Genomic DNA, 20,555 nt, shown 5'->3' with positions numbered 1-20,555 from the left:
CGGGGGGGGGGGAAGGAGGGGGGATAACAGGGAACCCCCCAAAGCGGCGAGGTTTGGGGGGGGGCGAGCGCTAACAGTCGCTGGCGGGGGGAAGACGGGGGGCGCGGGCCCCCCCGGCCCCCGCGGCGGCGTGGAAGAACCTCGCGCCAGTGCTACTTCCCGGGCGGCTATTGCTGGGCGGCCGCGGCCGGCGGGGGCCCCCCCGAAACGGCCCCCCCCGCCCCGCCGCCGCTCCCGGGGACCGGTAAAGTGCAGGACGGGGGGAGCCCCCCCCCCGACCCCGGCTCGGCCGAGGAAATGGGGAAAAACTCATGATTCGAATGATTTGGGGGGGGTCTTTAACAGCCGCGACCCCCCACGCGTGATTTTGGACAGCCCCCAAATTGGGGGCGGGGGGGCATCACAGTCGCTCCCCATTGGACGGAGACCAGATCCCCCCTGCAACCTGGAGTCGCTCCAGATTGGCTCAAGAGTGGATCCCGGTCCAATCCCGAGTCACTCCGGATTGGGGCGGGACCAGATCCCAGCCCAACCCACCGTTACTCCCGGTTGGATCCCGACCGGATCCTGCCCCAATCCAGAGTCACTCCCCACCGGATGGACACCGGACCCGCCCCTCCAATCTAAAGTCACTCCCGATTGGGTCACGGCCGGATCCCGTCTCAACCCAGGGTCACTCCGGGTTGGGCTGAGGCCGGATCCGGCCCGATCCACGATCGCTGCCCCTTGGACCGCAGCCAGATCCTCCTCCCGCTCTCCCCGCCTGCTCCGGGGCCGCTGGGACGGAGACCGGATCCCGGCCCAATCCAGAGTCGCACTGGATTGGCTCAAGACCAGATCCCGCCCCAATCCAAAGTCGCTCCAGATTGGCTCGAGACCAGATTCCGCCCCAATCCAAAGCCGCTCTGGATTGGCTTGAGACCAGATCCCGCCCCAATCCAAAGCCACTCTGGATTGGCTCAAGACCAGATCCCACCCCAATCCAAAGTTGCTCCGGATTGGCTCGAGACTGGATCCTGTCCCAGTTGAGAGAACTCCTGATTGGCTCAAGACCAGATCCTGCCTCAATCCAGAGTCACTCCCAATTGGATCAAGACCGCATCCCGCTCCGCTCAAGAGTCGCTCCTGATCGGCTCGAGACCGGCTCCCGCCCCAACCCGGAGCGACTCGGACTTGGATCAACAGCGGATCCGCCCCCCCCCCGGACTCACTCCTAATCGGCTCGAGACTGGATCCCGCTCGACTGAGTCCCTCCGCTCAGCTCCCGCCCCAATCCCCCGTCGCTCCGAGCCCGGATCCCGCTGCGCGCCGTAGCCAAGCCGGGGAGGGGGGCCGCCGCCGCGCGGGCAAAGGCACATCCCGGGGGCCCCCCCTCCCGCCCGCCCCCCCCCCTCGCCCCCCGCCCCGTCCACGGCTTGGTTAGTGCAAATGGTTCCCTAGGCTAAAAACGTGGGAAAAGAAAAGAAAGGAACTGGAAGAACGAGTAAAGCGCCGAGCCGAGGCCGCGCGCGCCCGCGTCCCCCCCCCGGCGCGCGCCCGGACCGCCGCGGGAAGGGGGGGCCCCCCCGGACAGTAGTACGACGCGGCCGAGCGTGCGGGGAGCGGGGGGGTGGGGGGGGAGGAGAGGGACCCCCCCCCTCTTTCTAGAGACGAAAGTGCAAAGTGGTTTCGGGCCCCGTTTCGGGGCGGGGGGGCAGGAGGGGGGGGCCCCTCGCTGTGCTTTTCGGTAATAAAAACGAGGTGTGTTTGGAGGGGGGGCGACGAGGGGAGCCGGGGCCCTCGGAGAGCTGCCTGGAGCGGGAGGGAGAGGGAGGGCGGCGTGTGCACGGGGGGGGGGGGGGGGTGTGCGTGCGGCTGCCTGCGTGCGCGCGTGGCGGGGGGGCGGGGGCAGGGAGGGAGGGAGGGGGGTCCGTCCGTCCGTCCGTCCGTCCGTCCGCGCGCCTGGCCCCGCGCGCTGGGCGCTCACAGTCAGCTGACCCGCTCGGGGACAGGCGTCCTGGTGTCGACGGCCTCGTCCCGGCCGGCGGGCCGGGGCACGGAGGCGCTGGGAGGGGGGGGAGCCGCCGCCGACGAGGAGGAGGAGGAGGAGGAAGAGGAGGAGGAGGAGGAGGAGGAGGAGGAGGAAGAGGAGGACACAGTGTCTTTGTGCTCGGCCTCCCCTCGGTGTTTGTAGGCGGCGGGCGGCGGAGGGGGCGGGTGAGTCTTAGGCGGCTCCTTGGCGCAGCCGTCGCTGGCCGCCGGGCCCCCCTTCTCCTCCGAGCAGCCCTTGCCGCTTAAGTCCTGGGGCGGCGGGGGGCTGGCGCTGTCCTTGGGGCTGGCGGGGGGCTCGGGGGCCGCCGGCGGCGGGGACGCCCGCTCCTTCTTGCCGGCCGCCGCCGCGCGCCCCTTGGGGCTGCCCTCCTTGCTCCGCCGCCCGGGGCTCTTGGCGCTCCTGGGTCCCTTGGGGCTGCGCTCGGGGGCGGGCGGCGGCGGCTTGGCGGCCTCGCGGGCCTCCAGCGCCGCGGCCGCCTCGCGCGTCTTGCGCTTCTTGATGGGCAGCACCGTCTCCTGCACGGCCGGCGCCGCCAGCTCCTTCACCGCCTTCTTCTTGGCCTCCGGCGCGGCCCCCGCCCCGCCGCCCGCCCCCGCCCCGCCGCCCGGCTTGCGGCCCCGCTTCTTGGGCACCGCCTGGCTGTCCGGCTCCGACTTCCGCTTCCGCCCGGGGCGCTTCACGGCCAGCACCTGGGCCGAGGTGGTGGCCGCGGCGCCCTCGGCCCGAGCCCCCGGCTGCCCCGGCTGGAAGGGCATCTTCACCAGCAGCTTCCCGGAGCTCTTCTCGATGACCCGTTTCACCTGCACGCCCTCCGAGGCCGCCGTCTTGGGCTTCGCCGAGCCGCTGCCTTTGGGCCGGCCGCGGCCTCGGCCCGTCCCGGGCCCTTTCGGGGACTTGGGCTTCTTGGGGGGCCGCTGCTCCCGCCGGGACGGGCTGCCCCGGCCGGTCACCGTGAAGTCAAAGTCGTTGGGGTCCAGGGAGGTGTCTCCTACCTTTTCGAAGTAGGCGATCAGCTCCACTTTGGAGCGGAAGGCTTTTCCCTGCGGGCTGCGGGCAGAGAGAGAGAAAGGGAGGGCGTCAGCAGCGCCCGGCGCCGCGAGGCCGAACGCCGGGGCCGGGGGCCGGGCGCCGCGGCTGGGGCACTCACTTGATCAGGTAGACGTCGTATTTGCCGGCCGAGCGGCCCGATTTCCTCTGCTTCAGCTTGCGGGTCCAGCCCTCGGGCAGCGTGGGGTCGTCGTACATGGGCCCGCGGTCGCGGATGATGGAGCGCCGCTGCTTGGGGGAGGCCGAGGCCTCGGGCGCGGCCGGCGCCGCCCCGGCTCCCTCCGAGGTCTCGGCTTTGCCCGCCTCGGCCGGCTCGGCGGAGGGCTGCGCCGGCTCATGCTGCTTCTCCTCCTTCCGCTCCTTCTTCACCTTCTTGGCCTTGGGGGGCCGCTCCTTCAGCCCCTGTAAGTTCTCCTCTGACTTCTCTTCCCTGCGGGGAGGAAAGGGGCGTCAGCGCCGGGGCGCCCGGCCCGAAAGCCGGTGGCACCAGGCCTGCGAGGCGGCGACCGGCGCGGCGGGACCCCTCCGCGGCGGCCCATGGGACGGGGATGAAGTAAAGCGCCCGGGCGGGCGCCGGCCGCCGCGGCGGAGCCGAGATGAAAGCAGAGGAGGAGCGACGGGGAAGGGGGGGAGGAGAAGCGGCTCCGCGCTCGGGGCTGTAATTACGGCGGCAGAAAAATCAAAGTGTTGGTAAATAAACGGCGAGGGGAAGCGCCCCGGGGCGGGGGCGGGGGGGGGGAGCTGCCCGGGGCGGCGCGCGCGGGGCCGGGGCCGAGGCGGTGACGGTGACGGTGACAGCGGCGCGTCCCCCCGCCGTGACGGCGCGTTTCGGGCCGGCGCCCCGGGACCGGCCGGCGCGTCGGCGGCTAAATTTAGCGGCGGGGGGGCGGCGCGGAGGCCCCCGCGCGCTGGCTCCGGGCCCGGCGCCTCCGGCGGACCCCCCCGGCGCGGGGAAGGGGCTTTGCGGCGGCGGCGGCGGCGGGGGCCGGGCTGCCGGCCGGCACACGGTGGCGCTCGGGCCCCGCACGCGCGAGCGGCCGCGCCGGATCGCCCTCCGCCCCGGGGGTCCCCGCTGCCCCCCCCCGAGCACCGCGTCCGTCCCCCCGGGGCGAGCGCGGGGCCCGCCGGGGCCGGCCTGCTTCCGACGGGGGCAGCCCCGGGCCGCGCGGGGCCAACGGAGGGACTGGGGGGGCCAAAGGCCGCGGCACCCCCGGCACCCCGCGCTTCGCCTTCCCCTCTCGCCCGCCGCCGACCCCCCCGGGGCGCGGAGCCGGCTCGCGGGCCCCCCCGGGCGAGGGGGAGGGCGGCCCAGGTGAGGCGAGACGGACGGACGGACGCCGGGGAACTTCCGCCGGGGCGGGGGAAACCCGGCTCCGGGCTTCCCAGATCGGCCCCCCCCGGGCGGCGCGGCCTTTCCCCGGGGACGGCGACGCCACCGGCCGCGTCCCCCTGCCGAAAGCGGGCGCCGGGACGGGAGGCGACACGACGGCACGCGGATTTGGGGGACGCCCGGAGCCGATGCCGCCGGAGGCGACGCGGAGACGGTCCCGGAGCCGGAGGACGAAGCCGCTCGGCGCGAAGCTGCTCCCGCCGCCGATTCGCTCCGCCGCTTGTCGCGGGGGGGTTAAGTGCGGTTTTGGGGGAAAAAATAATCAACCTGCCGCTCGGCAGCGGGACGGGGACGACCCCTGCCAGGCTGGGGCGGCCAAGGCCCCGGCGCGGAGCCGGGCGGCCCGCGGGGCAGAGCCGGAGGCGAGAGGGCCGCGCGGCGTCCCGCTCTCCGGAGGGGGGGCCGCTCCGCCGCCGCCAGCGCGGGAGACGGGGATACAGCGCAAAAGCGGCGCCGAGTGAAGCGGCCCGCGGCGGCCTTTTGTGCCACGGGCTCTTTAACGCGCAGGGCCGCGGGGGCCCGGGCGCCGCGGCGGGGGAGCCGCGCGGGCCGGCGCCCGGGAAGGAGCCGAGCGGCGGCGGCGGCGGGGGGCTCGGGGGCCGCCCCCGGGGCTCCTCGGCGCGGGGCCGACCGGCTCGGCCCGCTCCCCGCCCCGGCGCGGCCCCCGCCCGGTCCCCGGCGTCCTCTCAAAGCCAGGCTGGGGCCCCGGCCCTCTCGCGTCGGCCGGAGATAAAAGCCAGCGGAGAAACGCCGCCCGCGGCTGGCGGAAAGCAATGGATTTATCCGTCGGACGCTGGATGCGCGCTGCAATTAGAGAGCAGGGATTAAACGGCCCCCCCTCCCGGCTCCGGCCCGCTCCCCCCCGCGCCGAGGCCCCCGGCCCCCGCCCCCCCGCCTCCGCTCGCCAAAGAATGGCCCCTGTGTGTCACTGGCGAGGCCCGGCGCTCATCGGAGGCCGTGTGTCGCACCGGGGACGGGAGCGGGCTCCGGCGGCGGCGGCGGCGGGGCGAGCCCGGGTGCGCGGGCGGGCCGGCACGGAGCCTGGCACCGCCGCGGGCCGCGCCGCAGCTGCCGTCACGCCGGGGGCACGCGGCCCCCGCCGGCGGGGACGGGGACGGGGACGGGGCGGGGAGGGGACGCCGGCGGATGGCGAGGCGCCCGCGAAAAGGGCGGGAAGCGGGCCCAGGCGTCCGGGGCCCCGCGCGGCGGCGCCGAGTTTCGCTTTCGGCGCGGTTGCGTTTCCCCGCCGGCCGGGTCGCCGGGGAGGGGGGAAGGGAGCCGCCGCGGGCAGCGGCCGGACGGCGGCGCGGGAAGCGGGGGGAAATTCGGGAAGGAAACCCTCCGGCATCCCGCCGGCGCCGCCGGACCCACGTGCCGCCGGGACGGGCCCGGGCGCTTCAAACCCCGTCCCGCGGCTGCCGGGACGGCGAAGCCCCGCGGGCCGGGGGCGAGGGCCGCCCCCCCGTCGCGTCGCGGCCGGGAAACCGCGCTCGGGGAGGGCCGGCCCGGGCCTGTTTGGGGGCAGAGCGGACGCTTTTAGCGCGCTCGGAAACATTCAGCCGCCCGGGACGGAGCGAGGCGAGGGGGAACTCCCGGCGGCGTCCCACGGCGACTCGCGGCCGAAAGCCCCGGCCGAAACGTCCGGGCGGAGGAACGACCCGGCCGCGACGGGCGCCGGAGCCGTCGCCGGGATCGGCCCCGGGGCCCGGGCGAGCGCGAGCTGCCCCCCGCCATCCGGGCAGCGGACGCGCGGTGCCGCCGGCGACCGAAGCGTCGGCTCGTCGGCCGACGGGAGCCCGGCGCTGTCCGTGCGCCCAGGTTCAAACGGAGCCGCGCGTCGGCGGGGCGCGAGCTCCCCCCACGGCCGGGGGAGCACAGGACCCCCGTGCGCCGTGCGTCCCCCCCGTCGCGCAGGGCTCCCCGGCGAGCTGCCGCGAGCTGCCGCCCAGCCCCGGCTCTCCCCGGCGCCGGAGGAGGTGCGGGAAGATGGGAGAAGGTCAGATTTCATTATTATTATGATTCGGAAAAACAACAACACGATAATGAATCTCCCGCAGAACCGCTTCCCCGGGAGCTGCTGGCGGCGGCCGCCGGCTCCCCCCCGGCGAGCGCGCGGAGGGGGCGGCGGCGGCGGCGGGGCGTCGAGGCGGGCGCGGGACGGCGGCGAGGCCCCGCCAGTCCCCTCCGCGCGCCTCTGGTTTCAGTAACGCCGCCGCCGACCTCCTGACACGGCCAAGTCCTCCTCCGCCCCGGCCGGCTCCGGCGCCGGGGGCCCCGCGCCGGCCCGCGGGGGGACCGACCTCGCCGAGCCGCTTCCCGGAGCCGCCGCGTCCGGACGGCCTCCCCCTCCCGGGGCCGGCGCGGCCGGGGAAGGGAGCGAGACGCGGGCTCGGGGGCAGAGCCGACCCGGCCCCGCGCCGGCTCCCGCTGCCGGGCACAAGGAATAAACATGTCGGTAACGCGCCCCGGCGGCGCGGCACGGCGCGGCACGGCACGGCACGGCACGGCACGGCGGCTCCGGGCAGCGGCCCGGCCGGCCCCTTCCTGCCGCCGCCGTCTCCCTCTCCTCGAAAAGCGGGCTCCGGGGCGGAGCGGGAGGGAAAGGCCGCTCCCGAACCCGGCGCCGGTCTCCCGCTCCGGAGCACGGGGACGCCGGGCCGGGGAGAAAGCGGGAATCTGCTTTCCGGTGCGGCCGCGCGACGGGAGGCTCCGCACGGCGGCCGTCCCGCGCGGACGAGCGGCGATGTTTCGGTCACCTGAGCGGAGCGCGGCGGCGGGCGGGAGGTCTCGGAGACGGGCGGGCGCGGGGCCGGGGCGGCCCGGACGGCCTCGGCGTGAGCAGGACGAGCTCGGCCCGGCGCGGCCGGGAAGGCGCCGAGCGGCTGCCGGCGCGGAGGAGGTCCGAGCGGAGCAGAAACGGCACAAACGGGAGCGCGGGGCGGAAAACCGGATGCCGTCGGCCACCGGGACGGCTCCAAACGCGAGCGAGACGGAGGCGGAAGACGCGGGACCGAGGGGCTTGGCGCGAGCAAGCCGGGGCGGCGCACGCGGGACGCTCGGCCTGGCGCGAGGTCTGTGCCGAGACGCTTGGCGTGAGGGGGAATTTGGGGCCGTGCTGAAGGGGTCGGCGCCAAACCGTTGGCGCGAGCGCAGCGTTTATGGACGGACCGAAGGGCTTGGCGTGAGCGAGCCAACTCGCGGGGGGTTGGCGTGAGCGGGACGGCACCGAAAGGTCTCGCGTGACCGTGACATTTAGAGCCACGCCGAAGAGCTCGGCGTGAGCATGAAATTTCAGACCGCGTCGAAGGCGGCCGCACGAGCGGGATGCCGGCAAAGGGATCGGCATGAACACGGCATTTCGGGACGCACCGAAAGGGTCGGCGTGAGCGGGCCGCTGCCGAAGGGGCTGCTGCGAACGTGGCGGCCCGGACCACGTCGAGGGGTTGGCGTGAGCAGGACGCCGCTGGAGAATTTGGCGCGAGCGGGACGCGGGCGAAGAGCTGGGCGTGAGCGCGGCGTTTCGGATGCCGTCGGAGACGTTGGCGTGAACGCAACGTCTCGGGCCACGCCAAATAGGTTGGCGCAAGCGGGACGCTGCCTAAAGGGTCGGCGTGAAGGCGACATTTTGGGCCACGTCAAAGTGGTCGGTGCGAGCGGGATGCTGCCGAATGCGTTGGCGTGAGCGTGACATTTTGGGCCACACCAGAGGTGTCAGCGTGAGCGGGACGCCACTGAATGGGTCGGCGTGAGCATGATATTTCGGGCCACGCCAAAGGGGTTGGCGTGAGCATGGTATTTCGGGCCACGTTGAAATCATCCGCGTGAGCGGGACATTTTGGGCCGTGTCAAAATGGTTGGCGTGAGCAAGACGCCACCAGAGTGGTCGGCGTGAGCACGATATTTCAGGCCACGTCAAAATGGTTGGCGTGAGCGGGACGCCACCGAAGCGGTCGGCGTGAGCATGATATTTCAGGCCACGCCAAAGGGGTTGGCGTGAGCATGATATTTTGGGCCACGTCGAAATGGCTGGCGTGAGCTGGACGTTTCGGGCCGCGTCGAAATGGCTGGCGTGAGCGAGACGCCACCAAAGTGGTTGGCGTGAGTACGATATTTCAGGCCACGTCAAAATGGTTGGCGTGAGCGGGACGCCACCAAAGTGGTCGGCATGAGCGTGGTATTTTGGGCCACACCAAAATGGTCAGCGTGAGCGGGACGGCACGAGCGGGATATTTTCGGCCACGTCGAAATGGCCGGCGTGAGCGGGACGGCACCAAAGGGGTTGGCGTGAGCACGATATTTCGGGCCACGTCGAAATGGCCAGCGTGAGCGGGACGTTTTGGGCCGCGTCGAAATGGCCGGCGTGAGCGGGACGCCACCAAAGCGGTCGGCGTGAGCACGATATTTCGGGCCACGTCAAAATGGCTGGCGTGAGTGGGACGCGACCAAAGCGGTCGGCGTGAGCACGATATTTCGGGCCACGTCGAAATGGCCGGCGTGAGCGGGACGTTTCGGGCCGCGTCGAAATGGCTGGCGTGAGCGGGACGCGACCAAAGCGGTTGGCGTGAGCACGTTATTTTGGGCTACGTCGAAATGGCCGGCGTGAGCGCGACGTTTCGGGCCACGCCAAAGGGGTTGGCGCGAGCGGGACGTCGCCGAAGGGGTCGGCGCGAGCGCCACGTTTCGGGCCGCGCCGAAGGGGTTGGCGTGAGCAGGCCGTCGCCGAAGGGGTGGGTGGGCGTGAGGGCGACGTTTCGGGCCACGCCGAACGGGTCGGCGCGAGCACGCTGCCGCCGCCGGGGTGGGCGTGAGGGCGACGTGTCGGGCCGCGCCGGAGGGCTCGGCGCGAGCGGGACGCCGCCGGAGGGGTCGGCGGGAAGGCGAGCGCGCCGAAGGTGCCGGCGCGACGCTCCGGGCCGCGCCGAGGGGGTCGGCGCGAGCGGGGCCGCGCGGGGCGGGGGGCGGGCGGCCGCCCGCGGCCGTTTCGCCCGCGGCGGGCCCGGTCCCCTCCCCTCCACCCGTCCCCATCCCGCAGGGGCGGCGGGGCGCGGGGGGGGGGGCGCGACCGTTAGTGACGCACTCGCGGCTCGCGGCGCCCACCCCCCTCCCGCGCCGGGCGCGCGCGGGCGGGGAGGGGAGGGGAGGGGGGTCTCGCGCCCGCGCGCGGGAAAACAGGCAGCGGCGGGACCCCCCGCGCGACCTGCGCACGCGCCCCCCGCGCGAGGAGGGGAGGGGGGGAGAGGCGGGGAGGGGAGGGGGGTGGGCGCGCGCGCAAGGGGAGGGGAGGGGAGGGGGGGAGGCGCGCGATGGTCCCGTCCGCCGCTCCATCCCCCCCCACACGCACACACCCCGCCGCCCCTCTACCCCCGTCTCCCCCCCGCCGGAGGGGGGGCGAATGGTCCCGTCCCCCCGGCCCGCGCGCGCCTGGCGCCTCTCTGCCCCCCCGCCCCCCCTCCCCGCCGCCGCCGTCCTCCCTCCCTCCCCCCCCCGCCGGCAGGTCACTCACAATCTCTCCTCGTCTCCGCTCGGCGCCGCCGCCATTTTCTTCGCAGCGAAGAACCCGCGGGGGGGAGGGGGGGGGAAGAGAGGGGGGGCGGGGGGGAAAGGGAGGGAGGGAGGGAGTGTGTGTATGGGGGGGGGCCCAAACCGAGCCGGAGAGGAAACCCGGAGCGGCTCGGGCCCCGCCCCGGCCGCGCGCCGATTGGCCGCGCCGCCCGCCGCTCAAGGCGGCGGCGCCGGCCCATTGGCTCGCGGCTTTCCCACCGGGGGCGGGGCCGGCGCGCTCCCGGCGGCCGTTGGAATTGGCGGGAAGCGCTGTCAGTTACAACGTTCCAAACGGGGCGGGGCCGCAGAAGCGCGCGCGGCTGCCCATTGGGCCGGGGCCGGGACGCCGCCCTCTCATTGGCCGCCGACACCGCCCGTCACGGCCCCCAAAGGGGGCGGGGAGCAGCCGTCCCCCTCCACTCCCTCCGGGCTGAGAAGGGGTTTGAAATTTAACGGCTTTAACGGTCTCTCGTCAACCGCCGCGCGGCCCCTCCCCCTCCCGCCGCGCGTGCCGGGCGCCGCCCTGGGCCCTTCCCTCAGCCCCTCGGCTGCCAGCGCCGCCACGCCCCCCCCCGCCAGGGCTCCCTCGGCCGCCTCGGCCGCCTCGCGGCCCCCGGCGAGGCTCCCACAGCCGCCCCCCGCTGCGGGTTCCTCGGTCGGGGCCGCCTCGGCCATCGCGGTCGCCTCACGGCCCCCCGCGGGGCTCCCACAGCCGCCCCCCGCCCCGGTACAAGCGCTGCGGCCGCCCTGCGTGCTTGTTACGTCCGCCGTAGGGTTCCCCCGGCTGCCTCACGCCCCTCCGCCCCGCGCCCGCCCGCCCGCGGGACTCCCGCAGCCGCCCCGGCGTGGGTGCCACGGCCACCTCGGCCGTCCCGTGGGAGGCGGAGAGCCTCCACAGCGGCTTCGCGCCCCTGGGCGCAGGCGAGGCGGCCGCCCCGCGTTCTCCTGCGGCCGCCTCGCGTTTCCCGGCAGGGTCGCCGCGGCCGCCCCGGCGGACTCGCGCTCCCTGGTCGGCCGCCCTCCGTCTCTGCGGCCGCCTCGCGCCCCTCGTTACGGGCATCGCCACCTCTCCCGCTACCTCCCGCCTGCCGGCAGGGCTCCCAGAGCCACCACCCGCAGGGCCGCCGCCATCCCCGCAGCCCGTGACCCCCGCGCGGGCACCACAGCCACGCTGGGCACCTCGTCGGTGCCAGCCGGGCATCGCGGCCGTCCCACGCCCGCCGTCGTGGGCAGCCCAGCTACCCCGGCAGCCCCCGGCCGGGCTCCCGCAGCCTTAGCGGTCGCCTCGAGCACCGCGGCTGCCTCGGCCGCCTCGCGCCAGCCTCCGGGGCCGCCCCGCGCTCCGCGGCACGGCCGAGGCCGCCTCCGGCTCCGCCGCCCCGTCCCCCCTCCCGCGGCGCGGCCACGCTCGCGCCGAGGCCGCCGCCGCCGCCCGTCCCCGCGGTGGCCGTCGCGCCCCGCCGAGCGAGGGCCAAGCTTACGCCACAGCCGCCTCCGGCCACGGGCACGGCTGCTCCGCGCCGAGGGAGCCCTCTGGTGCCCAAACGCAGCCATGGTCGCGCCGGGCCGTGGACGTGAGTAAACACCGTGCCCTCGCAAGGGCCTGGAGGGAGCGCGCCCCGGACGCCTGGGTCCCTCCGAGGCCTGGGAGGGGAGCGGGGGGCAGCAGCCCCGACGCCCGCCCTGCTCCGAGCTCCGCAACGGGCTTGGAGGACGGCGGCCCCTGCGTCCGGCTTCCCCTCAAGGAAAAGGAGCCCGGACACCTGAGTTCCTCTCGGCTCCGGGAGGGAACCGGGGACGACGGCCCGGACGCCTGGGTCCCTCCGGCCCCGGGAGACCAGCGGGGTCGCAGCAGCCCGGACGCCTCCGTTCCTCCGAGCTCCGGAAGGGCCCCGGGGGCGACGGCCCGGTTTGGGGACGGGAGTCCCGGACGCCTGGGTTGCTCCGGGCTCCGTGTGGGAATGGTGGATGGCAGCCCGGACACCCGGGCGCCTCGGGGCCCCCCCAGTGCAGGCGCCCGCCCCCCCGGCCCCCCCGGCCCCCCCGGCGCGGCAGCAGGGGATGAACGGGGCTTTGCTCGGCCTAGAACAGCTGCCGCGCGCTAATCCGCGCCGGCCCTCCTCCCCGGCCGGGCGGATCATGTCCCCCCGCGCGCCAGCCGCCCCACGGCGCGGCCCGGCCCTGCCCTGCCCTACATCCCCCCGAGCCGCGGCTATGGGGCGCGCGGGGGCCGGCGCCGGCGAGGGACGGGGACAGCCCGGCCCGGGGAGCGACGCCCCCGGCTCGGGGGGCTCCTCTCTGCCCCCCAGAAGTGGGCCTGGGCCGTAACCGTGTCACCTCCGGTCCCGATTTAGCCCTAATCCCGCGGGCAAGGTGATCGGCCTCGTTAACACCCTTTCCGCCTAACGGGATTAAGGGGACGCTCACCCCTGGCACCCCTGGGTGCCGGGGGGTTGTCCCCCCCCCCCGGGGCCCCGCAAGGCATGCAGGGACATGTAGTCCCCCAGCCCCCCAAGAGACCCTGTCCCCGCTGTCCCCAGGGACCCACGGCAGGCGTGGGGCGTCCCCAGGGGGGCCGAGCGCCCACGGCACGGGGGGAAATGGGGCCAGGTTGGGGGGCAGCTGGGCCTGGGGGGCTCGGCAGGGGGTTTCGGGTACAGGTAGGAGCAGGAGCAGTTTGGGGGTGCAGAGTGGGGGGCTCGAGGGGTTTAGGGGTGCAGGGTGCTAGCAGGGGCAGTTTGGGGGTGCAGAGTGAGGGTCTCTAGGGGTTTAGGGGTGCAGGGTGCTAGCGGGGGCAGTTTGGGGGTGCAGAGTGGGGGGCTCGAGGGGTTTAGGGGTGCAGGGTGCTAGCGGGGGCAGTTTGGGGGTGCAGAGTGAGGGTCTCTAGGGGTTTAGGGGTGCAGGGTGCTAGTGGGGGCAGTTTGGGGGTGCAGAGTGAGGGTCTCTAGGGGTTTAGGGGTGCAGGGTGCTAGCGGGGGCAGTTTGGGGGTGCAGAGTGAGGGTCTCTAGGGGTTTGGGGTGCAGGGTGCTAGCGGGGGCAGTTTGGGGGTGCAGAGTGTTGGCCGGGTCTGTGGAGGGGTTTTGGGGTGCAGGGCGGGAGTGGGGGTCTCAGCAGGGGGGTCGGGGTGCAGGTAAGAGTGAGGGCAGTTTCGGGGTGCAGAGTGGGGGGCTCGAGGGGTCTGGGGGTGCAGGGTGCTAGTGGGGGCGGTTTGGGGGTGCAGGGTGTTGGCCGGGTCTTTGGGGTGGTTTGGGGGTGCGGGGTGCTAGTGGGGGCGGTTTGGGGGTGCAGGTGGGAGCGGGGGGCGCAGGCAGGGCCCCCAGGCCCCGCCCTCCCTAGCGGGAGCTAATTAGGCCTGTGCGGAGGGGGGGGCTGATACCCCCTGATCCCCCCAACCCGCTAATCAGGGCTCGGGCGCGATTAGTCGCCCCGAAAGCGGCTTGGCGGGCGGGTAAGCCTGGCTTGGCCACTGCCCGCTTGGCGGATAAGCCGGGCTCAGCCGCGCTTTGCGGCGTTAGCCCCGATTAGGGCGGGGGGCCAGGCCGCGTCCCCCCCCCACGCCCCCGGCCCCCTCGCCTATAAAGGGTCCCGCGCTCGGCCCCCCCCGGCCTGTGCCCCGCCGGCCCCCTCCGTCCCACGCGTCCGCCCGGGCTCCCCCTTGTCCGTCCCTGCGCCCCGGGTCTGTCCGTCCTTCCGTCCCCGTATCCGTCTGTCTGTCCTCGTGTCCGTTCGTCCTTCTTCTGTCCCTGTGTCCCTCCGTCCGTCTCCGTCAGTGCGTCTGTCCGTTCGTCCCCGTCCCCATATCTGTGCGTCCATCCCTTCTTCATCTCCGCATCCATCCATCCATCCATCCTTCCATCCATCCATCCCCGTGCCTGTCCGCCCGTCCATCCCTGCCCTGTCCCGTCTGTCTGTTCTTGCTCTGTCCATCGCCGTCGGTCCGTCCCGTACCTGTCCCGGCGTCTGTCTGTCCATCCCTATATCCGTCTGTCCGTCCCGCATCCATCCATCCATCCATCCATCCCCTCTATCTGCCCCGCCGCGCGCCAGCCAGCGCCGCCTCCGCCCGCCCGTCCCCGTCCCCGTCCCCGTCCCCGCCCGCCGCCGCCATGCACAAGTCCCGGGAGAGCCGGGACGAGCTGCCGGAGGACTTCTTCATCCCCATGCCCCTGGACGCGGCGAACCTGACGGCGCTGAGCCCCTTCCTGGTGCCGCAGACGCACCTGGGCAGCCCCGGCGTCTTCATGGGCATGTCGGCCTTCATGCTGCTGCTCATCGCCCTGGGGCTGCCCGTCAACGCCCTCACCGTCCTCTGCACCGCCAAGTACAGGAAGCTCCGCTCCCACCTCAACTACATCCTGGTGAACCTGGCGGTGGCCAACCTGCTCGTCATCTGCGTGGGCTCCACCACCGCCTTCTACAGCTTCTCCCAGATGTACTTCGCCCTGGGCCCCACCGCCTGCAAGATCGAGGGCTTTGCCGCCACGCTGGGAGGTAGGGGGGCCGCCGGGGACGGCGGGGACACCCGCGGCGCGGGCACGCGGCAACCGGGAGACCCCGGAAGGAGACGGGGACGTGCCGGAGATGGGGGGCCGTGGGGGGCCGCCCCCCGCTGACGCCCCCCCCGCCCAGGCATGGTGAGCCTGTGGTCGCTGGCGGTCGTGGCCTTCGAGCGCTTCCTGGTGATCTGCAAGCCCCTGGGCAACTTCACCTTCCGCGGGACCCACGCCGTGCTGGGCTGCGCCGTCACCTGGATCTTCGGCCTCATCGCCTCCGCGCCCCCCCTCTTCGGCTGGAGCAGGTGGGGGGCCCGGGGGGGCGCAGGTGGGACCAGGAGCCGTTCGAGCAGACCCGGGGGGTCGGGAGGGAGCGGGTTCGGGCAGAGCGGGGGTCCCTGGGGCGGATGCGGGGCAGACGTGGGGCGGATGCGGGGCACGGGGGGGGCGAGACCCGGTGCGAGGTGCCGCCGCCCCCCCAGGTACATCCCCGAGGGGCTGCAGTGCTCGTGCGGCCCCGACTGGTACACGACCAACAACAAGTGGAACAACGAGTCCTACGTCATCTTCCTCTTCTGCTTCTGCTTCGGCGTGCCCCTGGCCATCATCATCTTCTCCTACGGGCGCCTGCTGATCACCCTGCGGGCGGTGAGCGCCCCTCGCACGCGCGCGTGCACCCGCACGCCCGAACACGCGGGGAGGCGGGGGCTGCTCCCAGGCCGTTTATTGGGGGGGCCGGGGGTCTCCGCGCGGACGGACACACAGACGCGCGCGTGCCGAAGCGCCGCCCCCCCCCCAGCGCCTTGATTGGGGGGGCCGGTAGGGCGAATCCTCCCCACCGGGGCGACGCGGTGTGGGGCAGAGGCCTGATGCGGGCCGACACGAGGGACTGCCCCACGCCGGGGGTCCCCACGGCGCGGCTGGGGCCGGCGGGGGCGACTCGAGGTCCCAGGACCCGGCCGTCCCCGTCAGAAGGCTGTGGCGGGTCCTACCGATGCGGCCGCTCCGTGTTTATGGTAGGTCCTAGCAATATGGCCACCGGGCGCTGGGGGCGGGGCCACGGTGACGGCTGTCCCCCCCCACCCCCCCCCCGCCCCGCGCAGGTGGCCAAGCAGCAGGAGCAGTCGGCCACGACGCAGAAGGCGGAGCGGGAGGTGACCAAGATGGTGGTGGTGATGGTGCTGGGCTTCCTGGTGTGCTGGGCCCCCTACTCGGCCTTCGCCCTCTGGGTGGTGACGCACCGGGGGCAGCCCTTCGACGTGGGGCTGGCCTCCGTGCCCTCCGTCTTCTCCAAGTCCTCCACCGTCTACAACCCCGTCATCTACGTCTTCATGAACAAGCAGGTGGGCGCCGTGGGGCGCGCCGTGGGGCTGGGGTGTGGGGCGGGGACGTGGGGCTGGCCTCCGTGCCCTCCGTCTTCTCCAAGTCCTCCACCGTCTACAACCCCGTCATCTACGTCTTCATGAACAAGCAGGTGGGCGCCGTGGGGCGCGCCGTGGGGCTGGGGTGTGGGGCGGGGACGTGGGGCTGGCCTCCGTGCCCTCCGTCTTCTCCAAGTCCTCCACCGTCTACAACCCCGTCATCTACGTCTTCATGAACAAGCAGGTGGGCGCCGTGGGGCGCGCCGTGGGGCTGGGGTGTGGGGCGGGGACGTGGGGCTGGCCTCCGTGCCCTCCGTCTTCTCCAAGTCCTCCACCGTCTACAACCCCGTCATCTACGTCTTCATGAACAAGCAGGTGGGCGCCGTGGGGCGCGCCGTGGGGCTGGGGTGTGGGGCGGGGACGTGGGGCTGGCCTCCGTGCCCTCCGTCTTCTCCAAGTCCTCCACCGTCTACAACCCCGTCATCTACGTCTTCATGAACAAGCAGGTGGGCGCCGTGGGGCGCGCCGTGGGGCTGGGGTGTGGGGCGGGGACGTGGGGCTGGCCTCCGTGCCCTCCGTCTTCTCCAAGTTCTCCACCGTCTACAACCCCGTCATCTACGTCTTCATGAACAAGCAGGTGGGCGCCGTGGGGTGGGGGGATGTGGGGCGGGCGGTGTGTGGGGCTGGGATGTGGGGCGGGGGCATGGGGCTGGTCCCCGCGGCCGCCATCTTCTCCGAGGTCTCCAGCATCTGCAACCCCGTCCTCTGGGTCTTTGAACAAGCAGGCAGGCGCCGTGGGGCAGAGGTGTGGGGAGAGATGTGGGGGGCAGTGATTAGTGGGGGCCTCACAGTTACCCCCACCCCACACCTGCCACCCCACAGCACCCACCGGTGCCCCACAGCACCCAGTCCTGCCCCATGGCGCCCTAGTATCCATTGCCACCCCACAGCACCTGCCAGTGCCCCACGGCACCCAGTCCTGCCCCATGGCGCCCTAGTATCCATTGCCACCCCACAGCACCCGCTGGTGCCCCACAGCACCCAGTCCTGCCCCATGGCGCCCTAGTATCCATTGCCACCCCACAGCACCCGCTGGTGCCCCACAGCACCCAGTCCTGCCCCATGGCACCCTAGTATCCATTGCCACCCCACAGCACCTGCTGGTGCCCCACAGCACCCAGTCCTGCCCCATGGCGCCCTAGTATCCATTGCCACCCCACAGCACCTGCTGGTGCCCCACAGCACCCAGTCCTGCCCCATGGCACCCTAGTATCCATTGCCACCCCACAGCACCTGCCGGTGCCCCACAGCACCCAGTCCTGCCCCATAGCGCCCTAGTATCCATTGCCACCCCACAGCACCCAGTCCTGCCCCATGGCGCCCTAGTATCCATTGCCACCCCACAGCACCTGCTGGTGCCCCACGGCACCCAGTCCTGCCCCACAGCACCCTCCCAGTAACCCCTGTCCAAGCGGCTCCCCAGGGACGTCCTCTAGCAATGGGACCCCCCATGACGTGGTCGTCCTGGTGACGCCCTGGCAACACCCTGACACTGCCCCCTGGTGACACCCCCGTAACAGCCCGGCAACACCATGGTGACGCCCCTTCAACGCCCTGGCAACGCGCCCCGGTGACGTCCCAGTAACGTCCCAGTAACGCCCTGGTGACGCCCCAGTAACACCCTGGCAACGCGACCCGGTGACATCCCAGTAATGCCCTGGTGACGCCCTGATAACGTGCTGGCACCACACCAGTGGCAGCCCAGTACCGCCCCAGTGACACCCTGATAACACCCCCCAGCGACACCCCAGTACTGCCCCAGTGACACCCCGGCCCTGCCTCTGGTGGTGCCCCAAAACCTGCTGGCGGTGCACCCCAGTGACACCCCAGTACGGCTGTGGTGACGTCCCGTAACACCCCCCGGAGACACCCTGATAACAACCCTCAGTGACACCTCACCGCTGCCCCGGTGACACCCTGGTAACACCCCCCAGTGACACCCCAATAACAACCCCCAGTGACACCTCACCACTGCCCCGGTGACACCCTGATAACACCCCCCAGCGACACCCCAATAACAACCCCCAGCGACACCTCACCACGGCCCTGGTGACACCCCGGTAACACCCCCCAGTGATACCTCACCACTGCCCCGGTGACACCCCGACAACACCCCCAAGCGACACCCCGACAACACCCCCCAACAACACCCCAGTGGCAGCCTGGCGATGCCCTGGCAGCATGTCCCAGTGACCCACCGGTAACGTGCCCGTGCCACCCTGGCAAGGGGCGGCGGTGACGTCGCGGTGACACCCCGGGGGTGTCGCGGTGACGCCGGTGTCCCTCCCCCCCCCCCGCAGTTCCGCTCCTGCATGCTGAAGCTGGTTTTCTGCGGGAAGAGCCCCTTCGGGGACGAGGACGACGTCTCGGGATCCTCGCAGGCCACCCAGGTCTCCTCCGTCTCCTCCAGCCAGGTCTCGCCCGCGTAGGCCGCCCCACGGCAGGGCCGCCCCACAGCGCCCGCCGCCCCACGGCGGGGTCTGCCCCCCGGCGCCCGCACCGTCACGCGGCCCCCCCCCCCGCTCCCGGCGCACGCCACGGCGGCACGGGGACCCCCCCAGGCTGGTGGCGGGGGGCCTGGAGTGTGGGGCGCTGGGGGACCGCCGGTCCGCCCGCCGTGGGGCAGCCCCACTGCTCTCCGTTGTACATACACCCCCCCCGCACTGTACCCCACGGCATTAAACGCTGGAGACGCAGCCTCTGCCTCTGCACGGGGCCCCGGTGGGGGGGTCCTGCCGATTCCCCCTGCCCCCCAAGCGTCCCCTGAGCCCCCCGGCGCCGCCCCCCAGCACCCGCGGGTGCCCCCGGGGCCCGGCCCGCGGTGGGGGCCGCGCGGCCGAGTTCTGCTAGTAGTGAACTTTTTGCAAGCGTAAATAGTTCAGAACTAGCGGAATTCCTGTCGCACGGCCCGGGGCGGGCGCGGCCCCACGGCGGCCCCACGGCAGCCCCTGGCGTCCCGCCGCGGCCCCTCGGCAGCCCCCGGGGCCCCAAAGTGCCCCCAGCGCTCCGGGGTCTTCCCGCAGCTCCCCCTGGCACCCCACATCGCCTTTACAGGGCCCCACAGCCCCCCACGGTGTCCCCACAGCAACACCCTGCCCCACGGCAGCCTCACAGCCACCCCCTGCCCTGTGCTGGCCCCCCAGCTGCCCCCGTGCCCCCTGCCCCATAGCCACCGCCCGTCCCACAGCCACCCCCTACCCCTCACATCACCCCCCGGCCGCCCCCGTGCCCCACAGCACCCCTCACCCCACACCGCCCCCCCAGCACTTATCTGCCTCCAGCTGTGGGTCCAGCGGGGTCCCGGTGCCCCCCCGGCGCTGTGGGGAGAGAGACAGGGGACGCGGTCACGCTCGCGGTGCTCCCGCACACACGGAGCGCGCGGGGTGTCGCGGAGGTGTCGCACAGCCGGACGCGTCCCCCCCTCGCCTCGCACCCCCCCCGCCCCGAACGCGAGGGAAGGGGTCCCCGTCCCGCTGCCCCTCGTGCGGCGCACGAGCCCGGGCGCGCGCGGCCATGCCGGCATGGCCGTCCCGCTCCGCCGCCCCTCGCCGCCGGCCCCGGCTCCCTCCGCGCCCCCTTTTCCCCGCCCGGCAGATTAAAATTCCCCGTTTCCCTTTTAATCGGACTCCCCCGGGGCGACCCGAAAATCCCCGGATTAGCGGGGGGCAGCTCCCCCCCCGCCCTCGGCCCCGGCCCTGGGGCGGGGGGATTAGGGCCGGGGGCCGGGGGCACGTTTGGGGCGGGGACCCCGACGGTCCCCCCGGCCCTGCCCCACGGGGGGACCCCCGCGTCGGGGTGGGGGGCAGAGCGGGGCTGCGGCGCCCCTCCCGCGGGGCCCCCTCGTTAATCCCCCCTCCCAAACGGGCCTAATTACCAATTAAGGCTTTGGGCTATTTTTAAGGGTGCGGGGGGGGGGCTGGCGCCGCCTCCGATTCGGGGCAGGGGGTGGGGGGGCCGTTCCCCCCGTGCCCTACTTGGCCCCGCGCCACGGCCCCCCCGGTGATGTAACACCCGCAGCCCGTTGACCGCGATGCGAGCGGGGCTGTGGGGCGGAAGGGGGCCCGGCACCCCGCCGTGGGGCAGGGGGGCCCAACACCCCGCCGTGGGGCAGGGGGGCCCAGCACCCCGCCGTGGGGCAGGGGGGGCCCGGCATCCCCCACGCATGGGGCTGGACGGGGTGCAACTGCCCTGTCTGTGGGGCGACTGACGCACAGATGGAGGGTGTACGTGCGTTGAGCTGTAGCTGCCGGTTGTAGCCCTTGCACTGGGTGTAGCCCCCAGGCTGGGTGCTGGTGTGCCTGTGTCGGGCTGTAGCTCTGGGGTATCCACTGAGGTTGGGGTGTTGCTTTTGGTGCCGGGTGGAGGTAGACAGCCGTAGATGGCGGTAGATAACCCTGATTGGGGTGTCGCTTGTGGTTTGGGTGATGGGTGTCAGTCTTGGGCTGTAGGTAGCCCCATCTGGGGTGTCATTCGTGTTCCAGGTGACGGGTGTTGGGCTGTAGGTAGCCCCATTTGGGGTGTAGCTCATAGTCTGGGTGACGGTGTTGGTGCTGAGCTGCAGGAAGCCCCGTTTGGGGTGTAGCTGGTGGTCTGGGTGATGGATGTCGGTGTTGGGCTGTAGGTAGCCCTG

The 20,555-nt window shown here is 73.3% G+C and overlaps 3 protein-coding genes across 4 annotated transcripts in view; 1 reads left to right on the top strand and 2 right to left on the bottom strand.

Moving 5' to 3' along the window:
* The window catches only part of LOC135325400 (synaptophysin-like), an 8,140-nt gene extending 6,782 nt beyond the window's left edge, over positions 1–1,358 (bottom strand). The window contains exon 1 of the mRNA XM_064503416.1: positions 1,212–1,358. Coding sequence (XP_064359486.1) covers positions 1,212–1,358 — 147 coding nt within the window. The remainder of the gene's footprint in view (positions 1–1,211) is intronic.
* On the bottom strand, positions 7–10,107 carry MECP2 (methyl-CpG binding protein 2). The gene is made up of 3 exons (XM_064503508.1): positions 9,973–10,107; positions 3,180–3,509; positions 7–3,079 (listed from the first exon to the last, which is right to left on the bottom strand). Exons 1-3 carry the CDS (start codon positions 10,005–10,007, stop codon positions 1,969–1,971), a joined length of 1,476 nt encoding a protein of 491 aa, XP_064359578.1. The 5' UTR covers positions 10,008–10,107; the 3' UTR covers positions 7–1,968.
* LOC112979650 (blue-sensitive opsin) lies at positions 5,809–18,621 on the top strand. Of its 2 annotated transcripts, none has more exons than XM_064503509.1 (5): positions 5,809–9,361; positions 14,339–14,502; positions 14,641–14,809; positions 14,987–15,152; positions 15,608–16,364. In XM_064503509.1, exons 1-5 carry the CDS (start codon positions 9,060–9,062, stop codon positions 15,968–15,970), a joined length of 1,164 nt encoding a protein of 387 aa, XP_064359579.1. In that variant the 5' UTR covers positions 5,809–9,059; the 3' UTR covers positions 15,971–16,364. The 2 variants fall into 2 exon arrangements, with proteins under 2 accessions (XP_064359579.1, XP_025949792.1); XM_026094007.2 differs by lacking the exon at positions 5,809–9,361 and adding an exon at positions 18,226–18,621 and having other exon boundaries at positions 13,292–14,502; positions 15,608–15,847.
* Positions 18,622–20,555: the final 1,934 nt, after the last annotated feature.

Source organism: Dromaius novaehollandiae, chromosome 37, assembly GCF_036370855.1.
Source record: "Dromaius novaehollandiae isolate bDroNov1 chromosome 37, bDroNov1.hap1, whole genome shotgun sequence".
In the NCBI taxonomy this organism is placed as follows: domain Eukaryota; kingdom Metazoa; phylum Chordata; class Aves; order Casuariiformes; family Dromaiidae; genus Dromaius; species Dromaius novaehollandiae.
This window is presented reverse-complemented; position numbering and strand designations above follow the sequence as displayed.